Source organism: Ambystoma mexicanum, chromosome 5p (genome assembly GCF_040938575.1).
Source record: "Ambystoma mexicanum isolate Mex_15411 chromosome 5p, UKY_AmexF1_1, whole genome shotgun sequence".
Classification (NCBI taxonomy): domain Eukaryota; kingdom Metazoa; phylum Chordata; class Amphibia; order Caudata; family Ambystomatidae; genus Ambystoma; species Ambystoma mexicanum.
In genome coordinates, this window is record NC_090930.1 from 888744125 (window position 1) to 888770365 (window position 26241).

A 26241-nucleotide genomic window follows, 5' to 3' on the forward strand; every position below is an offset into this window, starting at 1 on the left:
CGTTGTATGCTGTCATGAACCGAGGCTTCCTCCCCCAACTCCTCACCTGGATCTTCTGGGAAGGATTCTTTAGGGTTGGCCTCGGGCTTCTTTTGATCCTTTCTCCTTGAGTGAGTCTTGTCCTTTGGAGTTCGGACCTTCTTATCGTGTAGGTAGGGTCTGGCCCCTCCGGAGGCCACCTTGGCAGAGATGTAACTCTGACCTCGGGGATCCCCAGAGGGCCAGTCCTGATTTCCAGGGAAAAAGCACAAATGCAGAAAAAACCCTGTTTCCGGATGGGTTCAGATGGGGGGTAGTCGGTTCCTCTCAATCGAAAGGGAAGGCGTAGCTTCTCCACACCAAAGAGGAATACTTGTAGAATAGAAGTCAGATTCCTCAATTGTTCAGACTGCTGGGAGTATAAACTGCATAGAACTCCCAAAGTTCTCCTAATAGAATGCAGATAAGGTGAAAAAGGCTACACCCCGTGATAAGAAGAAATTATGACAAAAAGAATATCCTAAACAGTTTAGGCAAGGCTGACCGAAAAGAAAAATAGAAAAGTATACGGATCTAGTCTGATTGAGTAAAGGCAAAGTTTCCCAGGGTGAAGTCAGAGCAACAGGGACCCAAACCTGTGAAGGGCTAGGCAGCGCTGATAGAAGTAAGGATACCGGCACCCACAGTTCAAAATAAAATAAAAAAGGATAGGCTGAGTGGCGAAAGGAACAGGAGCAAATAGGACTAACTAAAGGCAAAAGCCCTGAACAGGCGGCGCCGAGACACCAGGAGTGGAAAGATGAAGAATTATAAGGCGGTAGAGAAAATAGAGCAAGCAAACAAAAGAGGCACGGCAGGAAGGAGGAGGGTGACTAGAGCAGGAATCAAGGCGGTAAGTAGATTCGCTGAAGGCACAGAAGGATCCAAGAGGAAACTCCAACACACGAACCGAGCGTTGACAAACAGATACAACGCACCGGCTTGTGGGAGGAGCCAGCCTCTTAAAGGTAAGGCGGCCATCTTGGGTGAGGACTGGAGCGCGCGCTGATCATAGCCTCCAGCGCTTCCACAATCTCCAGTTCCTGACAGTCCGCCTCAGAAATGTCTTACTGCATGGCGCGCCAGAACAAATAGAACTCCTGGTGTGGTTCCTCATCAGTTTCAACTCGGTGCCAGGACGTGCTTTTGGGTCCTTTCCTCTAACCCATCAGGACTGCTTAACACGTTCACAATGAAAAGCATTCAACTATTTACAATTCTTTTACGATCGCGCGCAAGGCCTTGACAGAGCGAACGCCTTCCACAGCTGTTACTGGAGCGCGCACTGAATAAAACTCACTTATCTTTTCTTAAAATAAATATCTTTTCAATTCACTTTTTACAAGAATATTTGTTCTTCCACAATTCAGTCTTAAACTTCACAGTACTTTTCCTTGAAAACTTTTTCTGTAACTTCTCTGAGTCTTGTCTCACTGGCTCTCACTGGTAGTTGTCCTCTTGAAATTAGGTTATGATTTGAGTTAACTTCAGTTTTCTAAGGTTTGCTCTGGAGCTTCATATGGCTCTGACCACTCTTGAGCTGAACTTGAAAGAAAGGCAGTTTAGAACCTCTCCAGAGGTTCCAAACGACCTCACAATAGCCCCTGGACCAATCATTGCTGTCCAGTGAATTCTCCATCTTGAGTTTGGACAATTGTTTCAGGCTGACAACATAGTTAAGGAGAAGAACAGTCTAATAAACGCTAACAACTACTTAGAGCCACAACACTTATTCGAATCCCATATCCTCCTCTTAACTAGAAACTTCTATGGGAACCTGACAACCTTCCATGGAGACCTGACATTAGCTTTGCCCTTAATGCTAGTAGAAATTGCATGGCACAGTAAGAAAACATCAACCTTGCCTGCCCCAATGTAGTACCCTCCCATCCCCAATCCTCTTCCATGCAAAAATACTCCTCAAATTGGCTTTACCCAAAAATGCCAGTATAACCTGTCATTCTACTTTAAGAACACATCCATGCTCCCTGCGCCAGTGCCCCCATGTCTTGTGTCCACTCTCACACACACATTCATACATATTCACCCACCAGTCACACACCCATAACAGCTTCTCTCAGTCATTCACAGGCACAACCAAAACATGCACACTGCATTCTCCTTCACAAACACACTCACAACCACCATTTACACTACACTCTCATTAATTTGCTCACTTAACCTGAAAGTGTGCGTATACACAGACATATCTGCATGCATACATACATACACACCCTTGAACGCACATATACAAAAATACTATATTTTTCTTCCCTGTTTTTCTCCAGGTCCGGACTCAATGTGCCTCATTATGAGTCTGGCTTATCCCGGTGCCACCAGGATATTCCAAGTCCTTGCGGATTGGTAAGCCAGGTGCCGGAAAATGCTTGCGACTCCACGGGAATGGGGAGACGGAAGCACAGGCACTGTTGCTAATGGTGCTGGTGCTTCTGTGACAAATCTGCCTACCAGGACTGTTGCGCCCCACAGGTATTGGATATACCCGCGGGGGCTGCTTCAGTGGGTGGGCAGTTCCAGATTTTGAGTGGCCCTTGCATTTGCTTTCCATGTTCTTCCTTTGTCAAGGGCCAAACTGGGCCTCTCCTTCCCCCTGCGCTTTGAACGTCTTCTCTTCCTTCCCCCATGCGGGCGACTCCTACTTTGCCTGGTGAAACTGCTCTTTAGTACTAAACTCCTGTGCATAAAGACAGACACGTGTTTGTCTATACAAAAGTCAACACTGATTCTGTTATGTACGGTCGGACACCATGCACGCACAACTTCATTAATTTTAAAAAAAAATCCGTTTTCTGTCTCTGATACTTTAGAATAGATTTCGTAAATGTACAAGTGACACACTACACTAGAATTATACGTATATTCCGTTACTCATGCAAATCTTGGTATACATGTCTGTGCGGCTTCTTCGCTCATGCGCCCTGTGCTCCTCCCTCTCAGCTGATTTCCAGGTCCCCCCACTCCTTCATTCTCCTGCAGCTCTACAGACCCACTCAGGTGTGCTGTTATAGTGGAGTCAACTGAATCCGAGCTGCGCTAATTACTGCAACCGCCTGCCCTTCAGTTTGGCGGTTGCTGATCTGTAATCGGTGCAAGTTTGTTGGACCGGTGAAAGACCGTTTGATACACTGCCTGGGGATGAGATACACTTCGCTGTGACACTCAGCATCATGGGCTGCTCCTTGCGAAGTGTCTTGGTCGGCCTCCAATTGTGCTTTTGGCTTCCCTGCCTTTCTTTTTTGCACAGTTTAAATAATGGTAAGTTAACGCTTAAACTTTGTTTACAACCCGTATCATGCATGATTTTTAGATTAGAGAAAGGCTTTCATTTAATGGCTTACAGTAAAATTGGTATATTCTATTTCTCACAAGAAGGTGGCTTGTGAGGTGTAAGAGTGACGCCGTTTGTATATTGGCGGTTAATGCTTTGTAAACGCGAGTCCCGCGTCACAGACTTCTGCCAATGTAAGAATGGGTGCGACTTTTTGATTTTCGCTACGGGAGCGATTTTGTTTTTGTTGTGCACTTAATTAATCTTTTAAGGCTGTAAACCCCGTAAAGTAGTTAATCAGAGCATGTGGTTTGTTTTAAGCCGTCTACAGGAGCACATGTGCACTGTTTTGTAGCACTGAGGTGTCGCTATCAGAAACACGACCTGACATAATTAATAAGCATGGTTGAATTAACGCAGCAAGGCAGACCGAACCAATTCAGCGGCCAGGGGGATATGGGGTTCTCCTTGAGAGAAAATATTTAAAATAATGAGTTAAAATCGTGCACTTTGCAGCAAACTGTGAACCAGCTTTGGTAATACCAGCAGTTTGGGCTTTTTGGGTAGGCATGGGAAATGCTTTTGCCAGGCACTGCTGTAGTGGCATTAACTGGCCAGGGATAGTGCCAGCTGCAAAGTGATGCGTTACGTCTTTATGGGAGGGCAAAAGGGGCACTTGCCCCGGGCCCCCACCTTGTAGGGGGGCCACACAAGGCTGCCTGAGCTAAAGAAGTCAGTTTCCTTTATTCACCAAACTTAAATAGCAGTTAGGACATTTTATGGCATACTACTGAGGTGCTAAACCTATTGCCTCTCATGTTGACAAATACATTCTGCTCTAATCAATTCATCCTGTAATGCTTTCTGTGTTCACTGTGGTATACATAGTGTGTGCATTCACTACGGCTCATTTTTGATTTCTGCGAGGCAGCATTTCAAGCTATGGGTTGTGAAGGTGATGGGGGGGCATGATCAGATATTTTGGATCCCTTCATTCATTCATTTTGTACGGTGGAGGAGGGCCCCAAAGAGGTCTGTGCCCCGGGCCCCAAAAGTGCTTCAGATGGCCCTGTGCGAGTACATGGGCATCTAATAGGAGTACCTGGCAAATGCCTAATAAACACAAGCCCAAACTGTTGCCTTAGCCAATGTTTGTTTTTGAACAGGACTTCAGTGAAGGACCCGCATAGTGCTTATAAATCGTGTGGCTGAACTTGGCAGACCTGCTTGAGACCTTTTTTTTATTTCACCAATAGCGGGTTTACCGCTCTAAAAAGTCATTATTTCTCAGAAGATAGACTTAAAACACTGGCAGTGAAAAGTTTGACGGTAATGCTTGAGCAAAGCGACCACACAGAGCTCCCATGAGGAGGTGTTTTGGGGAGGAACTGGGTGGGAATGGCCATGGGGATGAGCATGGCTATGAGCAGCCAATGGGTGGGAAAATAACCGAACACCTCTAAGCTGTGTGCCTCCTCATATGCAATTTCTCCCTATCTGTACTCTGATGCAATAGTTTCAGCTTATCGGAGGCACAAGCACCATCTAATGGCCCAAGCAAAAAATTGGGTAAACAGCAGTACAGTTTGCAATTGATTTTGTAGGGTAACGCATGAACAAATCCAATAGATACAAGTCACCAAACCTGTACACGAGCATCTTCCATTGCATTTTCATGGTGCCTTTGCCCGCAATATATGCTAGTGTTAAAAAACATGTTCATGCTCACTGTGCCCATACATGTCTATCCTGGATGTACCAATATTCACATGTAAGAGAATACTCCTGTTGCATGTGCCAGTAAAAAATGTGATACTACTAAAAGAAAACCTGTCCAGATTGGCTGCACCAATGTAGGCCAGCATTGCCATGTAAGGAAACTCATGTCTGCTTAACACTTGATTCCAGTAAAAAAGACTGTGCCACAGTAAGGAAACAAGTCCAAAATGAAGGCCAGTATGGCCACATAAGAACACTTAACATGTTGGCTTTACCATTAATGCTATTAACACAAATGTAGGCCCCCCAATCAGAGATCTGATCCCCCCGACACACGTACAGGCAAGGAACACACTTTTTTTCATACACACATCCATACACTTAAGCATTACTCTGTAACCCTCCGACTCCCGCACAGCACGCAGAGAGAAACCAAGAAGCAGTTAGAGCCTCCTGGTTCCTGGACATGTGTGGAGGAGCAGAGTACCACCATTTCGCGGCCTAAGGCCCTACACATGTATGGGGAGGTGCAGGAGTGCCCCTGACATTATGTCAACTGGTGAGGGTGTGATAGCCCTAGCTTTTTTTATTTTCATCGATTTTAAAATGATGCAGGTAATTCTGTTTCTGAAAGTGGAGTCTGCTAAATTAGCCCCCCCCTTAATAAACACCCATGCCAAAAGCATAGTGCATACAAGTCCCCTTGTTGCAACAGTCTCCTGACTACTACATCATCTGCTCTTTAGTGGCAAAGGGCCATGTCAAAGGTCACACATGCATTCCTGGCAGCTGCTGTGACCCACAGTCAGTACAACCAGAGGTGACATTCTAACTTCTGCACATCCTCAAAATGTTGCCATATCCGTCTGGTGGCAGATTAATCTCTGAGACTAAGTCATAGCTGGCTATTGTATGGTGACTGATAGAAGCATACAATTATGAATGCCTCAACAATTTGATATCATACAAGTGTCGGCTCTGTGAGCCCAAACCAACTGTGTGAGGACCGATAAGGTGCCCCTGATTCACATCTGTAATTGTTTCCTCACAAAATGCCTGCCTATGTACAAATACACGTTTCCATTTTTGTCTCTACTCGTTTGGAACCATATTGTTTGATAACTATGCTGTATTCCTAAGTAATACACCCAGATACCTTTGGGTCAGGTGCGCTAAATAAATAAATGTGTATTCATGGCAGTCTGGTTGTCTCCACTTCAGTAAGGGAGACAATGGGCAGGATGCTGCTCCTCTTCGATTCCCCGGGACGGAGGGTAATCCTGTCACAACTAGAGGGTATTACACTTGGAATCTGATCCCCACAGAAATCAGGATCGTCGTGGAAATCTCCCCCCCCCCCCCCCTCCTCCTCCTCCTCACCTGTTTCAGTAATGGAGTCCAGGACCTTTTTCCCACCTTTCTTCTTGCTCTTGTGTTTTCGTTCGAAGAGGCAGGGTCTCCTTCGGGTTGAAGCCACTCTGCTGCCTGTCAGATGATGGCACGCAAGAGGGACCCCTTCCCGCTGGAATCCAAACGGAGAAAAAAGCCCAAAGGCAGAAAAAACCTCTGGATGTTTGGCAGGCCAGTGGAATAATGCGGTGGAAGGTGTTTCTGGCAGACGATGGAAGCAGTGGAAGTCTTTAGAGGCAGGGCGTATCTCCGGTGGTATGGCAGCAAACAACGATGGGAAGAGTTCCAATAATAAACCACAGTAGCACCAGAGGGGCGCCGAGAGATAAGAATGGTCCCTTTTTTCCTCGGGGTGACACAAGGCAAGTGATCCGGAAAGCTCTGGTAAGAGGAAAGGAGGAAGTGAAACGCAGAGCGCAAAATGCAAGAAGCGTAAGCGAAGAACAGGTAAGTATACTAGGGAAAGAAAGGGGAGACGGAACCCAGACTGGGTAGAAAAACCGGAGCAGAGAGAGTCAGTACAGCCGGAGGAAAACGGAGCAAAGGAAACGAAGGATGGAGGAAAAGGCAACGGTAAGCGAACCGCAGGGAGAAAGAAAGCGAAGGAAAAAGGGCCGGAGGAAGGCAAGCGAAAGAAGCGTAATATAACGCTGGAAAGCAGAACTAGCATTAACCTTACGAAACAGAGAAAATACAGTGAGTTGCAATGCAACGCTAGCGCGGAATGGGAGGAGTTAAAAAGGCAGAAGGAAGAACGTAGCAAGAAAGACTAGACCGGTAAACCCAGAAGGGAAGAAAAAGTGAAAGAGAAACCCTACCGGCGATAAAATCGCCTGGCCAAATGCGCCAGGAGAATCAGCGCGTGACAAATCGATTCCCTCAGGCACATAAGCAGGAGATCCCCCGGTGACCCTACTTCATAGTGGCACTAACATAATAAAGGTCAGCCTCCCACCAGGATGTTGCACATCAAAGGGCTTTGGAAGGCTGCAGTTTTGGAAATGGTGGGGAGTTAGGACAGCCAGAGAGGGAATTGTGAACCTGAGAAGGTGGTCCACCATTTTCCTTTTCAGTGGGGCTTTCTTCCTGTGCTCTCCATTTCCTGAGGAACGAGGCACTCTGGGTATGATGCAAGAAAGCATAGATCTAAAGCTGCGTTATTAAAATTCTCGTCTTCAAGTTTGAAGGCTAAAATAACCCTTCGGACAACAATGTTGATTGTGGCTCCTTTTGGTCGGAGTGGTGTGACAACCTGTGACTGATAATCAACCAGTATGCCCCAATGAAGCATGTAGAACATAAAAAGATCTCTAAATTATTTACCACATTTACTGTTTCTCAAAAAAGAAGCTGGGAAAGCGGGCAGAATCGTCAGTCATGCCAGTACTATTTGTTTGGTGATGGCTCGCAAAGCACAGTCAGCCTACAAGAAAGGGATTGCTTCCTCCAAACCATCTTACATTCAGAAGTATGTTCTGGCAGCAAGTAATAAGCTGAAGGAGCTTTTTAGGATCATAAAGAATTTTATTCAATCTCCTTGCTTGTCCCCCGTCCTTACTCCTTCTGCAAAGTTGGTCCAGGACTTCAATATCTTTTTGTCTCCAAAATAAAGAGCATCTAGGTCAAACTTAGCAACAGACTCTCCTGTGACACAGGTAGTAGTCATCCAACAGTTGCAAACGACTTGGATACAGATACAAATAATAGTTGCCCTACACGTCTAGCTCCACGTTCTGGGGAAATGGTTGATATCACCCTGGTCAGCGCCCCCTTTGCTTTGCAACCAACTTCGACTGAACTTGTCTCATCTTTACTTCTGCAATTAAAAACGACTCAGTTTAAGCTAGATCCCATTCTGGACATAGTAGCGACCAACTTGGGTCCTCAATTGGCACCAATGGTCTCATGTTATTAATCTTTCCTTCTCTCAAGGTAGAGTACCTAGTTCATTTAAGAAGGTTTTAATTTCGCCATTATTGGAAAAACCTTCTTTGGATCCTTATTGTTTTAACAACTTTAGGCCTATTGCCAACTCATTGTGCATGGCAAAGCTTCTGGAGTAAACTGTTACTGTGCAATTACAGGACTATACAGAAAGAAAATTGTATTCTAGAACTTTTCCAATCAGACTTTCGCCCTAAACATAGCACAGAGTCCCATCTCCTACCTGTTTAGGATGACATCTTGGCCAAGGCTGACAATGGTGAGATGTCCTTATTAATTATGATGGACCTCAGTGCAGCGTTGGACGTGATTTATTATGTTCTCCTGTCTCGGCTCCTTAGTCTCGCAGGGATGACCGATTTGATCCTTAATTGGTTCAAGAGTTTTTTTCTCTGACTGAGAAAAAATGGTCATCATTGGTTCTCGTATGTCAGAACCCATTAAGTTAGGATATGTTCAATCTGTATTTGCAACCTTTGATGAAGACTTTTTAAATGCTCCAGTTAAAATATCACTTCTATGCAGATGATGCACATATATTTGTTAATGTCTCTTGTCCCTCGGACACATTTTCGGCCCTGGTTGAAGGTTTATCCAACATTCAGTAATGGCTGATTTACAATGGCTTACTGCTTAACCCAAGCAAAACGGAGGTCTGGTTGCTGGCCCCAAAATTGCTGCTAGATGACCCTCACTGTACCCTAGTCCTCCTTTGCTCTTTGGGCTACCTACCTTATATGCATCAAAAGTGAGACATTTGGGGATTAAATGGGATCAGCGTTCTAGTTTTCATCACAGATTAAGTCTCTTGAGCTGTCTTCGTTAGCCTTGGGCTATAGGCTGAGTAGTGTGGGTTCACTTTGCTTCTCTTAGCAGGTCCCTACCCAAGTAATAAATCACAGACAACTTATGTGTATGGAAAAGTTGTAGGCCGTAGGCATTTTATTTTCTTACAGAAAATACAACACAACAAAATAATTACATTGCCATATGCTTTTGGGCACATTGTGTCCAGTCCCGAAGTTGCCCAAGGCACGTGTCTTGAACCGTGTACCGAAAGAGTACCTGGCGTTCTTACTTCTGCCTGCTCCTTCTTTTTCTTGGACCGTGTACCGAGAGTACTCGGCGTACCGGCTCCTGCCTGCACCCCTCTTCTTCTGTTATTCTTGTAGGGTGGGTTTGGTGCAAATGTTTTTCCTTCCCCTTCTCCAGGCACTAAGAGCCTACCCGAGAGAGGTGAGCTCTTACCTGGTTTGTGCCGCCTCTCCTTTTCTAGGCTTTCTTATACCCCCCCGGCCCTTTGTTCCTTCCTGGGGACGGCCGGGTTACCCCCCCTGGCCCCTTGCTGTTACATTTCGCACCTTCCCAGGTGCCGTTTCCTGCCCTTTCCTGGGCTTTTTTCTTGTGGCGCCATTCGGACGCCCCTCCCTACGTTTTCCCCCACCCCGCGCCTAAACTCCCAGACCCTCTATCGTCCCGCATTTCATGCGGCCCGGGGCCTGGGTCATTGGAAAAAGGGTATTGAGTAAAAATCATGTTGTGTTTTTTTTTTTTTTTCTTTTTTTTTTAGCAACATTTTAAAAAATCAATTTAGAAAGACTGCTCTGAGCGGTCTTTCTAAATCCAACTGTCCTGCCTCTGCCACACACCAGTGTGTGCAGGGGCTGACCAGAGCACCTTGGCCAGATGGGAAGATGGAAGTTGTGGGTGTTGAAGTTAAGTGTATGTTTGTCTGTATGGATGGGAAGGGGGCAATCGTAATTGTGTTTGCTGGGGGGGTCAGAGAAGAGTGTTTCTTGGGTGGAAGAGAGAGGCGGTTGAGCGAATCCTCGTGTGTGTGCGTGTGTGTGCGCGTGTGTGTGCGTGTGTGTGCGTGTGTGTGCGTGTGTGTGCCTGTCTGTCTGTCTGTCTGTCTGTCTGTCTGTCTGTCTGTCTGTGACTGCCTGCCTGCCTGCCTGCCTGCCTGCACTGGAGGATAAGGGGAGTGAGGGGTAAAATGCCCCAAAATAGTGATTAGTCTGCGTTTTAAATGCAGCACAAAATCGGCCGAATAAAGTTAGTCTTTTTGGTGTGCGGCTTTTAAAATGCAGAAATAATCACATGGAACTGAAAAAAGCTTTGCCCGTCAACCCCAAAGAATATGGGCAACTGGTTACTGGTACCCTAATCAACAGTGCGCCTCATCTTTCAACTTCCTAAAGCAACACCCATTACACCTTTTCAGCGACAACTTCATTGGCTTCCAGACCAGCACAGGATACAGTTTAAAATTCTCTCATGGGTCAGGCTCCACCATACCTAAGCGCGCTGCTAAATTGGTATCCACCAGTAAGATGTCTGAGGTCCACGCACAATAATCTCCCAGTAATCCCTTGCACGCGCTGCTGTTCCAGGGGCGATAGAGGTTTTGACAAGCTTCCCATGGCACTCTGCAAGGCTGATTTACGGTTTACTTTTTTTTTTCTCCAGAAATAACGTAAAACCTTTATTTTCTGCTTATTGATTCATGGCTATTTTGTCTGGTTCTGTAGTTTAACTTATGCGCCCAGATACAGGGTCTGCTGTCCGGTCCACTGGAATTGGCGCATGATAAATATACAAATACAAGGGTCACTTGTTAAAGCGACGCACCCTTACAGCAAGCTTGCTTTTGTCGTCTACTCCTGTGACAGTTTGCCTTTGGAAGGAAGGGGTCTCCCACTCCTTTCTTGATTCCTTCCTGGGCACCTAGAAGAATACATTGCTGGGATGCCTGTTGGGCATGCAGTGCACTACGAAACATCTGCTATAGAGGGGAAGACATGTGCTATTCAAGGAAGAGAAAAGCTCTGCTCCCTAACCATCCCTAGGGCACATTGGGGGTGAGCTGCTGGGCCAAGGCCTCGCTGCTGGCTGCACTAGAATGAGGACCCTGTCACTGGAGGTGAAGGAACCACTGCAGGGGCTAGCCAAGCTCCCTGGAGTTTGGTGTGCATTGGAAGGACTCGCCTTTTCCAAGACTCCCCTGGATTGGGACTCACAGCAAACTGAAGTCCATAGCAGCTTGGAACCCTGTTTTGCCGCATTCAAATTGCTTCAACTGTGCTCGCCTTTTGAACTGTGGGTAACAGAAGGGACTGCTCAGAGCAAGTGGTAGGACTTCAGAGCTACAAGTATTTGAAACAAAATGGTGGCGTCCTGCCACATACATTTACGTCAGTTTGCATTATAATTTCCTGCAAATGTTATCTCATTTGTCATGCTGAATATCAGAGACACTGTATACTCGTGATTATATGAGATGTAAATACAAAAGGAACCCCAAGTTTGATTTTTAGCTTATTTATTTGGCTACGGTCAAAACGAAGAGGTAGAGTAAGGGTACAGTTTCCCTTAATATTTAGTGCTTTTTACAAACCAACACTTGCCTCTAGGTTGGCAAACATGTTCGAAATGGAGTGAAACAGAAAGCAAATTATAGACATAGTTCACAAACTTATTGTGCATAGTCATAACATTGTTAGTGCATGAGCATAAGAACAAGACAGTTATTTCAGCAATTATGCTCAAGACAATACATAGGTGTGAGCCATGAACTGAAGTTAGGTTTTCACATAAAAAACATCCTGGTAGTTATTTCCAAGCTGTATTGGATTATTTTGAGGGAGGTAACCAAGTCTTTGGCCAGGGAGGTAACCAAGTCTTTGGCCTACGTCTAGATGTTGATCAGGTGGTGTGAGGGGACCGGCATGTCTGAGCCAGAGGAGGTGTGGTCCTGTGACGTTTCGGCGGGAAGCGCCTTCTTCAAGGGAAAAACCCAGTCTCCCTGCATGGGGGAATCAGATGGAAAAGGATTTAATGTAAATCCGGCATTATTGTGTTGTTGTAAAAACACAACAGGATATTAAGCATGGCATATAAACAAAAACAAATAGATTTAATTGAGGTTAAAATGCCCCCCGGCAGGTTTAAAATAAATACCCAGGCTTGTGGCTTGTGCTATCCAGTGACTGACCTGAATGTGTTAAAAATGGGATTCAACTTCCATTGGCGTGGATTTGAGAAGAGTGGCCTGGGACAGAGTTTTAAGGCAAACACTGTTCTGTGCCTGAAAAATAGAGGGAGACAGAAAGAGTGGACATATATGTAATAAGCGTCGTTCAAATGTGCCACTGCTGGCCAAAAAACAAAACTGTGTGTGTGGATCAACTGGTAAAGAAATCCGCATCACAGGTGGCAAACTTAGATTTACCTATATCTGTAGTTTGGTAATTTTTAGGCGTCCTTCGGGCGTGCAGAAGTGCTGTGGGTCAGAGCCAGGACGCTTGCAGGGACAGGAGGCTATTTTCATCACCCGCTTGCAGCGAAAAAATAAGGCAGCTGCACGTCCCACGTTGTGGATGCTGAGTCACCCACTGTATAGAAAGAGAGGGGAAGAAACGAAGGCCCGGTTAGGTGGCTGGCCGTCCTAAGAGACGTGTAGTAATCCCTGTCACCGTTGCGTCCCTGCCGAAAGGCAGTGACAACCCCATTAACTTGGGTGGCGGAGGTGGAGGGTATTGGCATTACCTGAAACAAACAGGGTCCTGGCAGTAAGTAGGATCGTTGTGCGGCGGCAGGATGAGTCACCTGGAGCGCGCTGTGTCAGCGATGGAACGCTACAATGTAGCTAGCGTTTAGAAAGATGGAGCTGTGTGTCGGTAGGTACTGCGCATGCGCACAGCGTGGAGCCGGGCTCCGGCGCATGTGCGAGTGCGGAGTGTTCCTCGTATCGCGCATGCGCAGAGATGACAGCAAGGTAGTTGTCAAAGAGGAGACAAGGAATGCTTATTCTCTTGCGTCCGTGGCTTCTGTCTATGGGGAACTGGACAGTGCCTCTACAGCGGGCTGTGGGCGCATCGAATTTGCCATCGGAAGTGGCTGTAGGTCAATGAAGACGTGCCCCGTTCTTAGGGAGCGTCTCATATCAATTAACAATGAACAGATGCATGAAAAGATGTGTGAGGTGTATACCAAACTACAACGTTTTAACCATTCGTGTGCCTCTAACAATTATTGTAAAATGCATATTGTATTTAGATATGCTAGGATCCATACATCAAGAGTCCACAGGGAGATGCACAGTCAAGTGCATATGGCTGTCATTACAGCAATAGCTAAAGGGCCCAAGATACTCATGTAGTTCGGGGTCCAACATGTTAAGCATCACATTGCGTTGTTTAATGTACATATACTGTAAAGTGCATCCTATATACAAATACATTTGAATCAATACGTTGTCTTATGTGCATATACTGTAAAGTGCATCCTATGTGTAGATAAATTTGAATCAATGCAACTAAGGATCACATGGAGATGCACAAATACATATGCATCACTTCGCTCAAAAGCAGAGGCCAGGGGACAGGAGGCATCTGGACAGCTCGGGGCATATCAAGTGAGGCATCCCATCATATAACCTTTTTAGAAAGATGGATCAGACAAGGCAAGAGTCGGGGTGGCATTCTGGGCAATGTAGCAGGTTAGGCCTGTCTGGAAAGACAACATGTACCCCTTTTGGCGCATATTTCCAACATAGTTTCGGAGAAAGTATACTTTAGTTATAGTTTGTGGGTACCGCCTCATTAAGACCTCTAGTGGTGGCTTTTAATTTAAAAATCCACCATGCTTCTTTGTGGTTAAGTGCATTGGTGGTGTTGGTGTTATTAAGGATAGTGTCAACAACCCACCACTTCATGTCATCTACTCCATGTTGATACTCAATGTATTTGAGCGAAGTGATGCATATGTATTTGTGCATCTCCATGTGATCCTTAGTTGCATTGATTCAAATTTATCTACACATAGGATGCACTTTACAGTATATGCACATAAGACAACGTATTGATTCAAATGTATCTGTATATAGGATGCACTTTACAGTATATGTACATTAAACCACGCAATGTGATGCTTAACATGTCGGACCCCGAACTACATGAGTATCTTGGGCCCTTTAGCTATTGCTGTAATGACAGCCATATGCACTTGACTGTGCATCTCCCTGTGGACTCTTGATGTATGGATCCTAGCATATCTAAATACAATATGCATTTTACAATAATTGTTAGAGGCACACGAATGGTTAAAACGTTGTAGTTTGGTATACACCTCACACATCTTTTCATGCATCTGTTCATTGTTAATTGATATGAGACGCTCCCTAAGAACGGGGCACGTCTTCATTGACCTACAGCCACTTCCGATGGCAAATTCGATGCGCCCACAGCCCGCTGTAGATGCACTGTCCAGTTCCCCATAGACAGAAGCCACGGACGCAAGAGAATAAGCATTCCTTGTCTCCTCTTTGACAACTACCTTGCTGTCATCTCTGCGCATGCGCGATACGAGGAACACTCCGCACTCGCACATGCGCCGGAGCCCGGCTCCACGCTGTGCGCATGCGCAGTACCTACCGACACACAGCTCCATCTTTCTAAACGCTAGCTACAGTGTAGCGTTCCATCGCTGACACAGCGCGCTCCAGGTGACTCATCCTGCCGCCGCACAACGATCCTACTTACTGCCAGGACCCTGTTTGTTTCAGGTAATGCCAATACCCTCCACCTCCGCCACCCAAGTTAATGGGGTCGTCACTGCCTTTCGGCAGGAACGCAACGGTGACAGGGATTACTACACGTCTCTTAGGACGGCCAGCCACCTAACCGGGCCTTCGTTTCTTCCCCTCTCTTTCTATACAGTGGGTGACTCAGCATCCACAACGTGGGACGTGCAGCTGCCTTATTTTTTCGCTGCAAGCGGGTGACGAAAATAGCCTCCTGTCCCTGCAAGCGTCCTGGCTCTGACCCACAGCACTTCTGCACGCCCGAAGGACGCCTAAAAATTACCAAACTACAGATATAGGTAAATCTAAGTTTGCCACCTGTGATGCGGATTTCTTTACCAGTTGATCCACACAAACAGTTTTGTTTTTTGGCCAGCAGTGGCACATTTGAACGACGCTTATTACATATATGTCCACTCTTTCTGTCTCCCTCTATTTTTCAGGCACAGAACAGTGTTTGCCTTAAAACTCTGTCCCAGGCCACTCTTCTCAAATCCACGCCAATGGAAGTTGAATCCCATTTTTAACACATTCAGGTCAGTCACTGGATAGCACAAGCCACAAGCCTGGGTATTTATTTTAAACCTGCCGGGGGGCATTTTAACCTCAATTAAATCTATTTGTTTTTGTTTATATGCCATGCTTAATATCCTGTTGTGTTTTTACAACAACACAATAATGCCGGATTTACATTAAATCCTTTTCCATCTGATTCCCCCATGCAGGGAGACTGGGTTTTTCCCTTGAAGAAGGCGCTTCCCGCCGAAACGTCACAGGACCACACCTCCTCTGGCTCAGACATGCCGGTCCCCTCACACCACCTGATCAACATCTAGACGTAGGCCAAAGACTTGGTTACCTCCCTGGCCAAAGACTTGGTTACCTCCCTCAAAATAATCCAATACAGCTTGGAAATAACTACCAGGATGTTTTTTATGTGAAAACCTAACTTCAGTTCATGGCTCACACCTATGTATTGTCTTGAGCATAATTGCTGAAATAACTGTCTTGTTCTTATGCTCATGCACTAACAATGTTATGACTATGCACAATAAGTTTGTGAACTATGTCTATAATTTGCTTTCTGTTTCACTCCATTTCGAACATGTTTGCCAACCAAGAGGCAAGTGTTGGTTTGTAAAAAGCACTAAATATTAAGGGAAACTGTACCCTTACTCTACCTCTTCGTTTTGACCTTAGCCAAATAAATAAGCTAAAAATCAAACTTGGGGTTCCTTTTGTATTTACATCTCATATAATCACGAGTATACAGTGTCTCTGATATTCAGCATGACAAATGAGATAACATTTGCAGGAAATTATAATGCAAACTGACGTAAATGTATGTGGCAGGACGCCACCATTTTGTTTCAAACGCCTTTTGAACTGTAGCAAGACCCAGAGCTATTTTTGGCACTCTTTGCATCTTGAACTGCTGCTTACATCTTATCGACAGTTTGATGGTGTATCGCATGAGCAGTACTCATTGCCTTGACTTGACTTGAACACTAGCTTACCACTGCAGAAGCTTTCGACACGTCACTCCTTTGAGCTTTGAATCGGACCAACAGGACCTTGCCTCAACCTGGTTCGAACTGCTGGAAGCCCAGCTTAATGCACTACACTGGTAATATTGTCTTGAACCTGCTTCTCTCCCAATCCAAACTTGTTGCCCCCTTCGAACCACATTGCATCGAATGCCGACTCGAACTGCACAGAGCCTCATCCCGACACCGACTGGAACGTGACACTCTGCATCCCAAACATTGGTTCGACCTTCAGTAAATCCCAGACTAGCTTATTTCAATGCTGTCAAACCATCAAGAACAAGGTACTGTTGAGAGGCCCTGTCCCCCGGTCCACATTTGAGACCATAGCAACCTATAAGCCCCTTGAGACCTATTTATTGAACAGTGATATTGCTGCAATTACTTGCCTTAGCATTCCTGCTCATGTACCTAGAGTGCTATTCCACGCTAGTTCTGCATTTTCTGTGTTCTTTAGACAGGGAAGTTTTCTTTTTTTTTTTTTTGTATTCTTTGTAGTTCATTTTTTTGAATGTTTAATTAAAATATATATTTGTAGAACCTTGATTGGGCGTTGTTTAATTTAGGAATCTTTGTGCTATTGCTGTTTGTTTGCTACTGTGTTCACTTCACACCCTTCCTGAGAGTCTAGCCTTCCTGTGGCCTGTGCTGCTACAAAAGGCAAAGGAGGTATACCTGTTGTTTTGTTTTATCTTTGTGGTTAGCCACTACTCCTCCCTGTACTCTTGGAGAGAAGTAGTCCATTTGTCACAGCCCCCTAGCACATTTGGACCTGCAGTACCCCAGCTTGTATCCCCAGTGGGCTTTGCAAGACTGGGGAAGAAATACGCCACTGGGCTTGCATGAACGATTGGGCATGTGAGCTGGGTTACTGAACTGTCAAAGGGAAACCACGTTTATTTATATGGTTAAAGCCAGCCTACGAGCATTCCTTTAGCTGCTAGTGTTTTCCTTGAGCTGGCTTGGCTCTTCCATACCAGGTGTCCAGTTGTGCTCCATCACCCATTATTGACAAGCTGCCCCGTGTACACTTCTACATGCAGTAACTGTTCAATATGAGAAATCTAGAACCCACTAAGCTAATAATTCACGAAAACCACTGCCCATGTTCCACTGGTATTCACAGTTTGACAAAGACAGGCATCTTGTTGCCACTTATAATGTGCACAACGTTTGCTCATCACACAATCCACCTTAACATTTTAGCAGACGTAAGATTTTTACAGGAAAGGGCAACTCTGAGACGGTTCAAGGTGCCTTTTGCAGCTATCAATTAAACTGTTGTCCATTAAAGGTGCATTTGTATAAATAAGACAGTTTGAATAGCAAAGGATTTGCTGGCAGAGGGTCTGAGGCATGAGGCGCTGGGACACTTTTTAACACTTGCAAGGCCACCAGCCTTTCTGATGGGTTTCGAAGAAACAGCAGCCGCAAAGAAAAATCCAGTTTCCCTTCAGTATGAAGTCTGTGTGGGCTTCCTTGTCCAAACATGTATGATTGCAACAGGGGCAACATGACATTCCTGCACCTGTTGAGCTGGGGACAGTTCCCCCTTTTAGCTCCCATGTATTCACATCCTATGATAAATGCTTCTTTAAAAAAACATTTTGACGAATCTGAGGATGTTGTCCTTTCTACCCTAAGGGATACCTATCCAATGGGGCCTGGGCAGTGCGTCCACAGTACAATAGTCCCCCTGGGGTGGTGCAATGAGGGAGGATCAGATGGGAGACGATTCCCCCTTATCGGATTAGGGATGAGTATCTTCAGAGAACGCGGTATGCCCCCACAGTAGTACCCCCTTAATCCCTCTCCAATGTACAATTCCATCCACCCCCACAGAAGCCCCCCTCCTTTTGACAAAGCCAGTCATTCTAATATACCTGATAAAATTCAAAACCTAGGGAATGAAAAGTCTCTGATCTGACTCTCTAACATATACTGGGAAGACGAATATGATGGATCATTATGAAAATGCAGAATGATCGCTCTAGTTTTCCAATGAACGTGATTGGCCCAAAGCAACTCCATTTCCCAAAGCAGGAGTTTAAATCTCAGACAGGTGAGATGTCCGGGAGAGACGATCCTCCAAGGAGGATACCGGCAAGCCGAATTGGGGCCAGCAGGACGAGAGCAAGTTGCAGAGAAGCTGAGGGACGAGGAAGAGGGGAACACGAGCGAAGGTCCCAGAAGCTAGGACTGCTCGTATCGTTTCAGTCTGGATCCTCCGAGCTACCCCGAAGCGCCCAGCAAAGTGGACACACTGTCAGGAAGAAGCAGACATCCGGGAAGCAGTTGCTTGCAACAAACCCCTGAGCATGACCGGAGCCTCCAGAGAAGCTGTTGCCAGTCAGGAAACACTGGTACCTTCCAGTAGAAAGTAACGGGTAGGAAAAGCATAAGGATGAAATTCTTGCTAACTGCCTAATGACATTTGTGGAAGCAAGTACAGGCCTGTGGGGCCTTTATAAAGGAAGAAACACATAAGAAGGATCCTGGGGGGAAAGGGCCACAACCCTAATCATTGGAATCTTACAGGTATTGAACATTTCTTTATTTCAGTTACTACTGGGAACCTTTCTGTTGTTTGGAACCAGAAGGAACATTTTTACTTTAGGAAGAGTTCATGCTTGCACAGTTGGTTTGTTAAACGTGTTTGGGTCAGAAGTAGGTTTTTGAGACACAACAAGGACAGACTTTGTAGTTATGACGTTCTGACAGTTTTCTTAGAGGCATGGCACCCCCTTTTATTTTTAAGGATAGAGAGGCATTTGTCCAACCCTTATCATATAAAAGTCTCAACATAAAGATGCCACCACTGTGAGTCTTACTTCTCACCCCTCACACCACTTAGAAATGGATGCTTTTGTCTTGGTGCAACCCCTTCCCACATCCAGGTACATTAGCCCTAAAGACTGGAAGACCACCCTCCTGCACCCTACCCAAGGAATATCATCCTGCTCTCATTTTTTTTTTTAATTTTCCTCTTCGCACCCCCACGTTCACCCTTAAGCTGGGAGAGGTAGGTGTGTGTACTATGACGAGGAAGAATAGGACTGGGGATGAAGATTATTGTTAAGTAATCAAAACATTACCATGACGTTCCTCTTGCTCACACCAGTACAATATCCCTGAGGAGTACCAAAATATTTGATCCATCTAAAACCTCCACATCAAAACAAATATTGCTAATCTGATGCACACCCAGTAATGGTTTAGTTACACATATATTTATGGTGGACGAGTCGCTCCCAAGATGACCTCTCTAAATGCCTGATTTCCAATCCCCACCTCGACAATGCTGACATCAGAGGTGAAGCCTGTAATGCAACATGTAGGTAGGAAGGGAAGCCAAGTTTGCTGCCATACAAATATCCTGGAGTTTGCCTTCTTTGCCTCAGCACAGCAAGTCGCTATACCCTGTGTCAAGCACCCATATACCACATCCGGGAGAGTCCCAGATAATGAGTGAGCCAGTGAGAGAACCCCTTTAACTAGCGACTTGGAGAAAGATTGTAGCCCTTGCGACCCTGCCTCTCCAACATGACTGACAAAAGGTCTACCTCCGGACCTGAACACTTATGAAAGTCAACAGAACATGGCTGATGTCGAGGTCTGACATATCCTCGCTTCCTAGCTCGGCAATCCCAATGACTTGGGACATATGAAAAATTGAGATTTTCAGATGAAGGATGGGCTTCAAAGTAAAACCCCAGATCATGGGGCTACCTGAAAAAACAGAACAGGCCACACAAGGGAGCCTAACTCCTTTAAGGGTGCAGGAGGAGACTGACACACCGGTGGCATGATTGTTGACATAAACCTTTATTATACCAGAAAATAAAGAGAAACACCTAGCTTGCCCTAACTAATAGGGGGTGCCCTGCCCCAATTAAAAAACAAAGGGTGTTGTCGGAATGTCCGTGCAACATTGCCTTATGTCAAAAACCGGCTTCTGCCCCTTTACACTAAATACGAAGCAAAAAAGGTAGTGAATTTTCTTGGTCCAGAAGATTGACTCCCTTCTTCTGGACAGCAGCCCACACTTCCAACTGTGGTGCAGGTCCTATGCCCGGGGGAATGACTCCCTTACCCTGGTCTCCATTCCTTTTCCAGGCACAACACAAAGTTCCAGTTTGTAATGCTAAACAGCAGTAAAGTTCTCAGTTCAAGTTCACAAGGTAGCGTTCCTGCTCATACATCAATATTCCTTATTGCCCATAGTTTCCTCACTATTGGATTCCTGGAGAATGTCTCCATTCTGCAGGTGTCTTATTCTCCAAGTTTTCGCAATACCAGGGGGAATGACTCCCTTCCCTTGACTCTTGTCACCAGGAGGACTCCCTTTTCGTGCTAACTTTCTAATTGCCAGCACAGTTCCAGATCACCAGGGGGAATGACTCCCTTCTCCTAGCCTCTCTCTCACTTTAGGTTCAAACGCACAGTTCTTAACTTCTCTTCTTTGATTGGGTTCACTTAGTATCTTCCTTTTACCAGGTACTGTGATGAGGAAGATGACTTGTGCTGTGTGCAGATTTTGGGTCCCAGACCCAGGCTTCTCTTGCTGTTCGATTCAGCCCACTTGGTCCACTCTCCTGCCAAGTGAGACCACTAGAAAGACATCTCACTTCATTGTTTGGGTACAAGACCCCTGGTTCTCCCCTTTTTATGGTCTGCTTCCTTGGCTCGCTCTCCTGCCATGTACGGATGCAAGGGAGATGCCCCCTTCTCACCAAGTACTGTTGTGAGCGAGATGGCTCACCTTTCGGTCTGGGACCCAGAACCCTCTCCGGTGATCAGTGGCTTTCGTGATTCTACTGGGTCGTGGAACCACTCCTCTGCCACAGAGCCTTCTTGCCGCCTGTCCTGTGTCCTTACTGGGGCTCCCAATACCACCCCTGGTACCTGCTACTGGTGTTGCGTAGCTCTCTGGTTCTGTCTAGGATCGGACGTCCTCCCGGTAGCACTGGCGTTCCTTCTCGTCAGCTGCTTTTGGTCTTCGTTTCTCTTCTCTGCTTCCAGTTTCCTGTGGCCGTGCCACCAGAAGATTCCTCAAGACAGGCGAGGCGGTTGCCTCTTGCGTGACCTCCTCTGTGCTTCGACATCAACTTGCCTCGGTCTGCCGCTCCACCTTCTTCCTCTTCTTTCTTGCACGTGATTTGAAACTCCTGGGTTTGTCAAGGGCCGAAGGAGTAGACAGCAAGTCCCTTTTCAGTTTCTTCTTAATTTCGGAAACTCCACCCTGCCGCAGCATCCACACCTGCAGTGAGAGCCGACAACCTAATTCTTACTCCTCCAATGGGCCATCTCGTCCCAGTACTAAGGTCAGGCAAATATCTAGGGTTCCAAGGATGTTCTTCATCCCAGTACCTTTTAGCTTTAAGATATTACAGAAGTACGTAGACCTAGCCTGTTCATGGTTGTCTAATCACCCTAATGGCTGCATAGTGAGCGCATAGAGATGCTGGCGTGAGGCCAAGACTAAAGCCATCCTGCTGGAATTGCAAAATCTGGAGAAAACCACAATCCTAGGGTAGAATTCCCCCTTCCTGTTTCTACACTTGGCTGTCAGAGACTCACCTAATGGGCTGTATTCTTGGAAAGAGCATTAAACCCCTCAACACTGCCAAAAGTAAAGCATTGTCTGACAAGCCCCACCCTCTAAAGGACCATGCCCCCCAGACAAATCTGTTGTCCGGCTTGCAGCCGCAAGGGCCTACCACTGGCAGGGGGAAACCTCTGATGCAGCAGACAGGAACTGGAATTCTTTGGTCTAGTGCAGGAATGTGAGTAAGATTGTTAAGGACATCCTTGGGCCATCAGGGCCACCATCCCACACGATTCACCTCGGTGAACCTGGAGAAAGTCCTGGTAGAAGGGTTTTCCCTGGATGAAAAAGGTTTTTAGGACAGTGGCCTAGAGTATGAGTGAGCCCCAGAGGAATCATTAGGCTGTTGGCAAAGCCCTTCTGAAGAGGGACGCCTCTTACTAAGAGCATTCGCTCTGACATTCCCCATTTCTTCCCTCCCTTATGCGACTGGATCAAAAGGACCGAATAATCTTTTCTGCCAGGAATCCTGCCTGAGCGCCATCCTCTCCTAGGGTGCTGATCTCGCCCCCACCTTCCTCCTTGATGGTTGATGATGCATGCCAATGCAGTCATGTCTGTGCGTACCAACATGATGGTCACAGACTCTGTGCTTCAGGAACCAGTGCCTTCCAATTGGCGGACATTGCTCTCTCCAGCAGTACACAAAGCCCCTGTTATAGGATGTGCAGGTAACGTTAAGAGTTAGGCAGTGCTAGTTTTTTTTTCCGGCTAAAAGTGTCATGCACATTACATTGCTGCTCATGTTTCTTAAATGCGTCACAATGTTTTTTTCAATACAAAATAAATGATGCCATCCAGTGCATGGGTTGAGTGCATTTCTCTTGGGTCGAGCAGATAAAACTAGGTTACTTGATCTGCATGTCAAGTGGGATTCTTCTCAAATATTTTGGCTGCCTCATATACCTGCATTCACAACCACGTCTTGGCTGTCGCTGATGTCTGACAGATGCTGAACGGTTTATAGTCATAATGTCGAAAAAAAAATGTCGACAAACAAAAATGTCGGAAAAAAAATGTCAAACAATAATGTCGACATCCTATACATATAATGTAAAGAGTCATTTTTTAGACAAAAAAATGTCAATTAGAACTATCAACACCTCACCCAACACCCCCCTGCCACCCCCACCACCCTCTCACCCCTCATACTCAACACATTCTAATTATATATTTATTTATTTTTTCAATAAATAATTAAACAAAAAGAGTATCATTTACTATGGGGGGGGGTCCCCCCCCTCACCCAACACCCCCCTGCCACCCCCCCATACCCCCACCCCCCACCACCCTCTCACCCCTCATACTCAACACATTCTAATTATATATTTATTTATATATTCAATAAATAAATAAACAAAAAGAGTATCATTTACTATGGGGGGACCACCCCTCATTCTCAACACATAGTAATTATATATTTATTTATCTATTTATACAATAAATAGAAAATTTCGAAAAAATGTCGACATTGTTTGTCGACATTATTTTTTTCGACATTTATTTTTCGAAATTTTGACTGTCGACATTTTTACTGTCGACATTATGACTGCCCACCATGCTGAACACCTCCTGAATTATCTGCCAGCTTCTGTCTCAGGGCTGGAGAACTTGCCTGTCACGACCCTCGCCCAAAACCCCCTCTGGCAAACCCATTGGCCAGGCGGAGTCAGGACTCAGGCCTCTAGAGCCTGGCATCCTCTTCAAAAGCCCTCCTGGGGCCAGGCTCATACACCATGAACAACAATGTGCTTGGGAACTACTTTATTGTATTGTCAGCCAACATGGAGGCATCCACATAGCTTGGTTCTTAAGAACCAAGCTATGCGGTCTAGTGTTTTGGGTGTGGCAGGCCTGGAACTACTTTCTCTGGTACTACTTTACCTGGGCTATATAAATCACACCCTGATTGCAGAACATGCTATGTGTTACTTTGAAGCTTGCAACATGACTCTCGCCGTGTCCAGCTATGCCCTCGAACCTCGGAGAAGCAGAACCTGCAAGGAGACAAAAGGAACATCATTAGCAGCAGCATCTTACCTGCAGTCTTCATCTTTAAACACTCGCAGCTACTGAGAACAGCTTCCTCGAATCTGCACACCTCTCGGACAGAGCGACCTGAAAGAGGATGATAGAGGCAACATTAAAGAAAGCTGTAGAGACATTTACAAATTACAAACTGCTCAAAAGGCTTACCTGGCTGGTCGCCTCTCGGATGGCACCACTCCGGACATTCCACTCGCGCTGAAGAACACCGCGACCTACAAGGAAGGAAAACACAGGTTAGCAAAGGCAAGACTTCGCAGTGCTGCGCATAGCGCTTACTTACCGCATCATAGTGCTCTTAATGCGCCATCATTTACCAGCGGGGCTCAACCAAGCCAGTTCGCCACGCTGAAGCTCCGCATACCTAAGGGAGAAAAGAGACATTTTAAACAAAAAAAGGCATGCAGGATAGCAACAAAACTAAAGAACAGGAATAAGACCCACGTGAACAATATCAAACGGGCCAGCGTCAGTGAAGTAACTGGACTGCACTCGCCCACGAAAGACAACGCGCCCCTGCAAAGAAGGCAGGACGGAGAGCACGCCTAATTCTACCACAAGGCAGAAGCTTCCCCACAGACCACATCAGGGCAAAGCTGAGAAGCATACCAGCGAGTAACCCAGCTGGGTGGCATCCCTGTGGATACCAGGTGAGCGTAATAGAACTCGAAGCCTACCATAACAAATCCACATGGGCGCCATGGAGACATCAGAAATTGGCCCAATTACTAGAAGAGCTTCATGCTGAGGTTCATTCTGCCCGACAAGAGACTAATGCCCTCCGGAGAGACCTAATAGTGACCAAAGAACGCACTGAAGAGATTAGCAGGCAATAGTTGCAATCACAGGCAGGACAGATGCCTCTACCTGGAAGCAATCCAACGATGCAAAACCACGCCATACCACCCATTCCGGTACAGATCACGTTACCTGGAACAGTGCCCCTGGCACCACCAGAAAGGTTCTCGGGCGACCCATGGAAGTATACAGCATTCATCAGTCAGTGCCGCCTTCATTTTCTTTGTAGGCCTGGAGCATTTCCAAACCACCAAGCTCAGGTAGCTTTTGTCTTCTCATACCTGAGTGGTAGTGCAGCAGATTGGTCGGTGCCGTTGGTAACCCATGACGATCCTCTATTACATGACTTTGGGGGGTTCCAGAGAGAATTGGAAAAACTTTTTGCTCGCCATACCCAGGAACAAGCAGTAGACAATGAACTCTTGTCCCTTCGGCAGGGGAATCAGGACTTGTTAACGTACATTGCTACCTTCAACAGACTAGTTGCCGAAGCTAGGTGGCCAGAAAATAAAAGAACCACGTTATTCCATCGAGACTTACGAGGTGAATTAAAGGACGTCTTAGCCCAGGTGGTTGATCCACCCAGAGACTGTGCAGAATTCATAAATCTGGTCGTGCAGCTAGACCACCGGTTGCAGGACCAAAAGGCAGACCGGTCTAAGACGGACCCTCGGACCGTGTATGTTCGACCAAGGGAAAACACACCCCGTGTACCTGAAAATGCTGTAGAACCCATGCAGATTGGAGGGATATGGCCTCCATTAATAAAAAAAAACAAGAGCGGGACAAAAGAAGACAACAGCTTTTTTTGTATTGTGGGAAACCAGGACATTTCCTGAAGGACGGTCCAGTAAAACCCCCAAGAAGAACAGTTGGGGCCACAGAGAAGGATGAAGCTAAGGAACCGAGGAAACTACCAAGCTCGACAAACGTAGAGGTCAATTTGTCGAGTGAGAAGAAAGAGTTGCTGACCTCGCACTTTGCAATACCAGTGATCTTAATTAACCACCAACAGTCGTCAAGAATGCATGCCGTTGAAGCATACATCGATAGCGGAGCAGTTGGAAATTATATTGATCAAGAACTGGCAGCAGAGATGGGGCTTCCTTTTGTGTTCTAAGCCAACTATGGACAAGGTAACCCCAGTGGATGAGACAGAAATCGCTTCCGGACCAGTAACCCAGTGCACAGCCAGGGCAACCTTGCTGTGTCAGGACGGACATCCGGAGTCTATTTCATTCGATCTCATCAAGGCACCTCAATTCAAGCTAATACTAGG

At 46.1% G+C, this 26241-nt stretch overlaps 1 protein-coding gene across 1 annotated transcript in view; it reads left to right on the forward strand.

The window, feature by feature from the left end:
- Positions 1-3062: 3062 nt before the first annotated feature.
- LOC138480594 (uncharacterized) overlaps positions 3063-26241 on the forward strand; it is a 414351-nt gene continuing 391172 nt past the window's right edge. Inside the window, exon 1 of the mRNA XM_069612304.1 lies at positions 3063-3294. Within this exon, the coding sequence (XP_069468405.1) occupies positions 3207-3294 (88 nt within the window). The 5' untranslated portion in view covers positions 3063-3206. The remainder of the gene's footprint in view (positions 3295-26241) is intronic.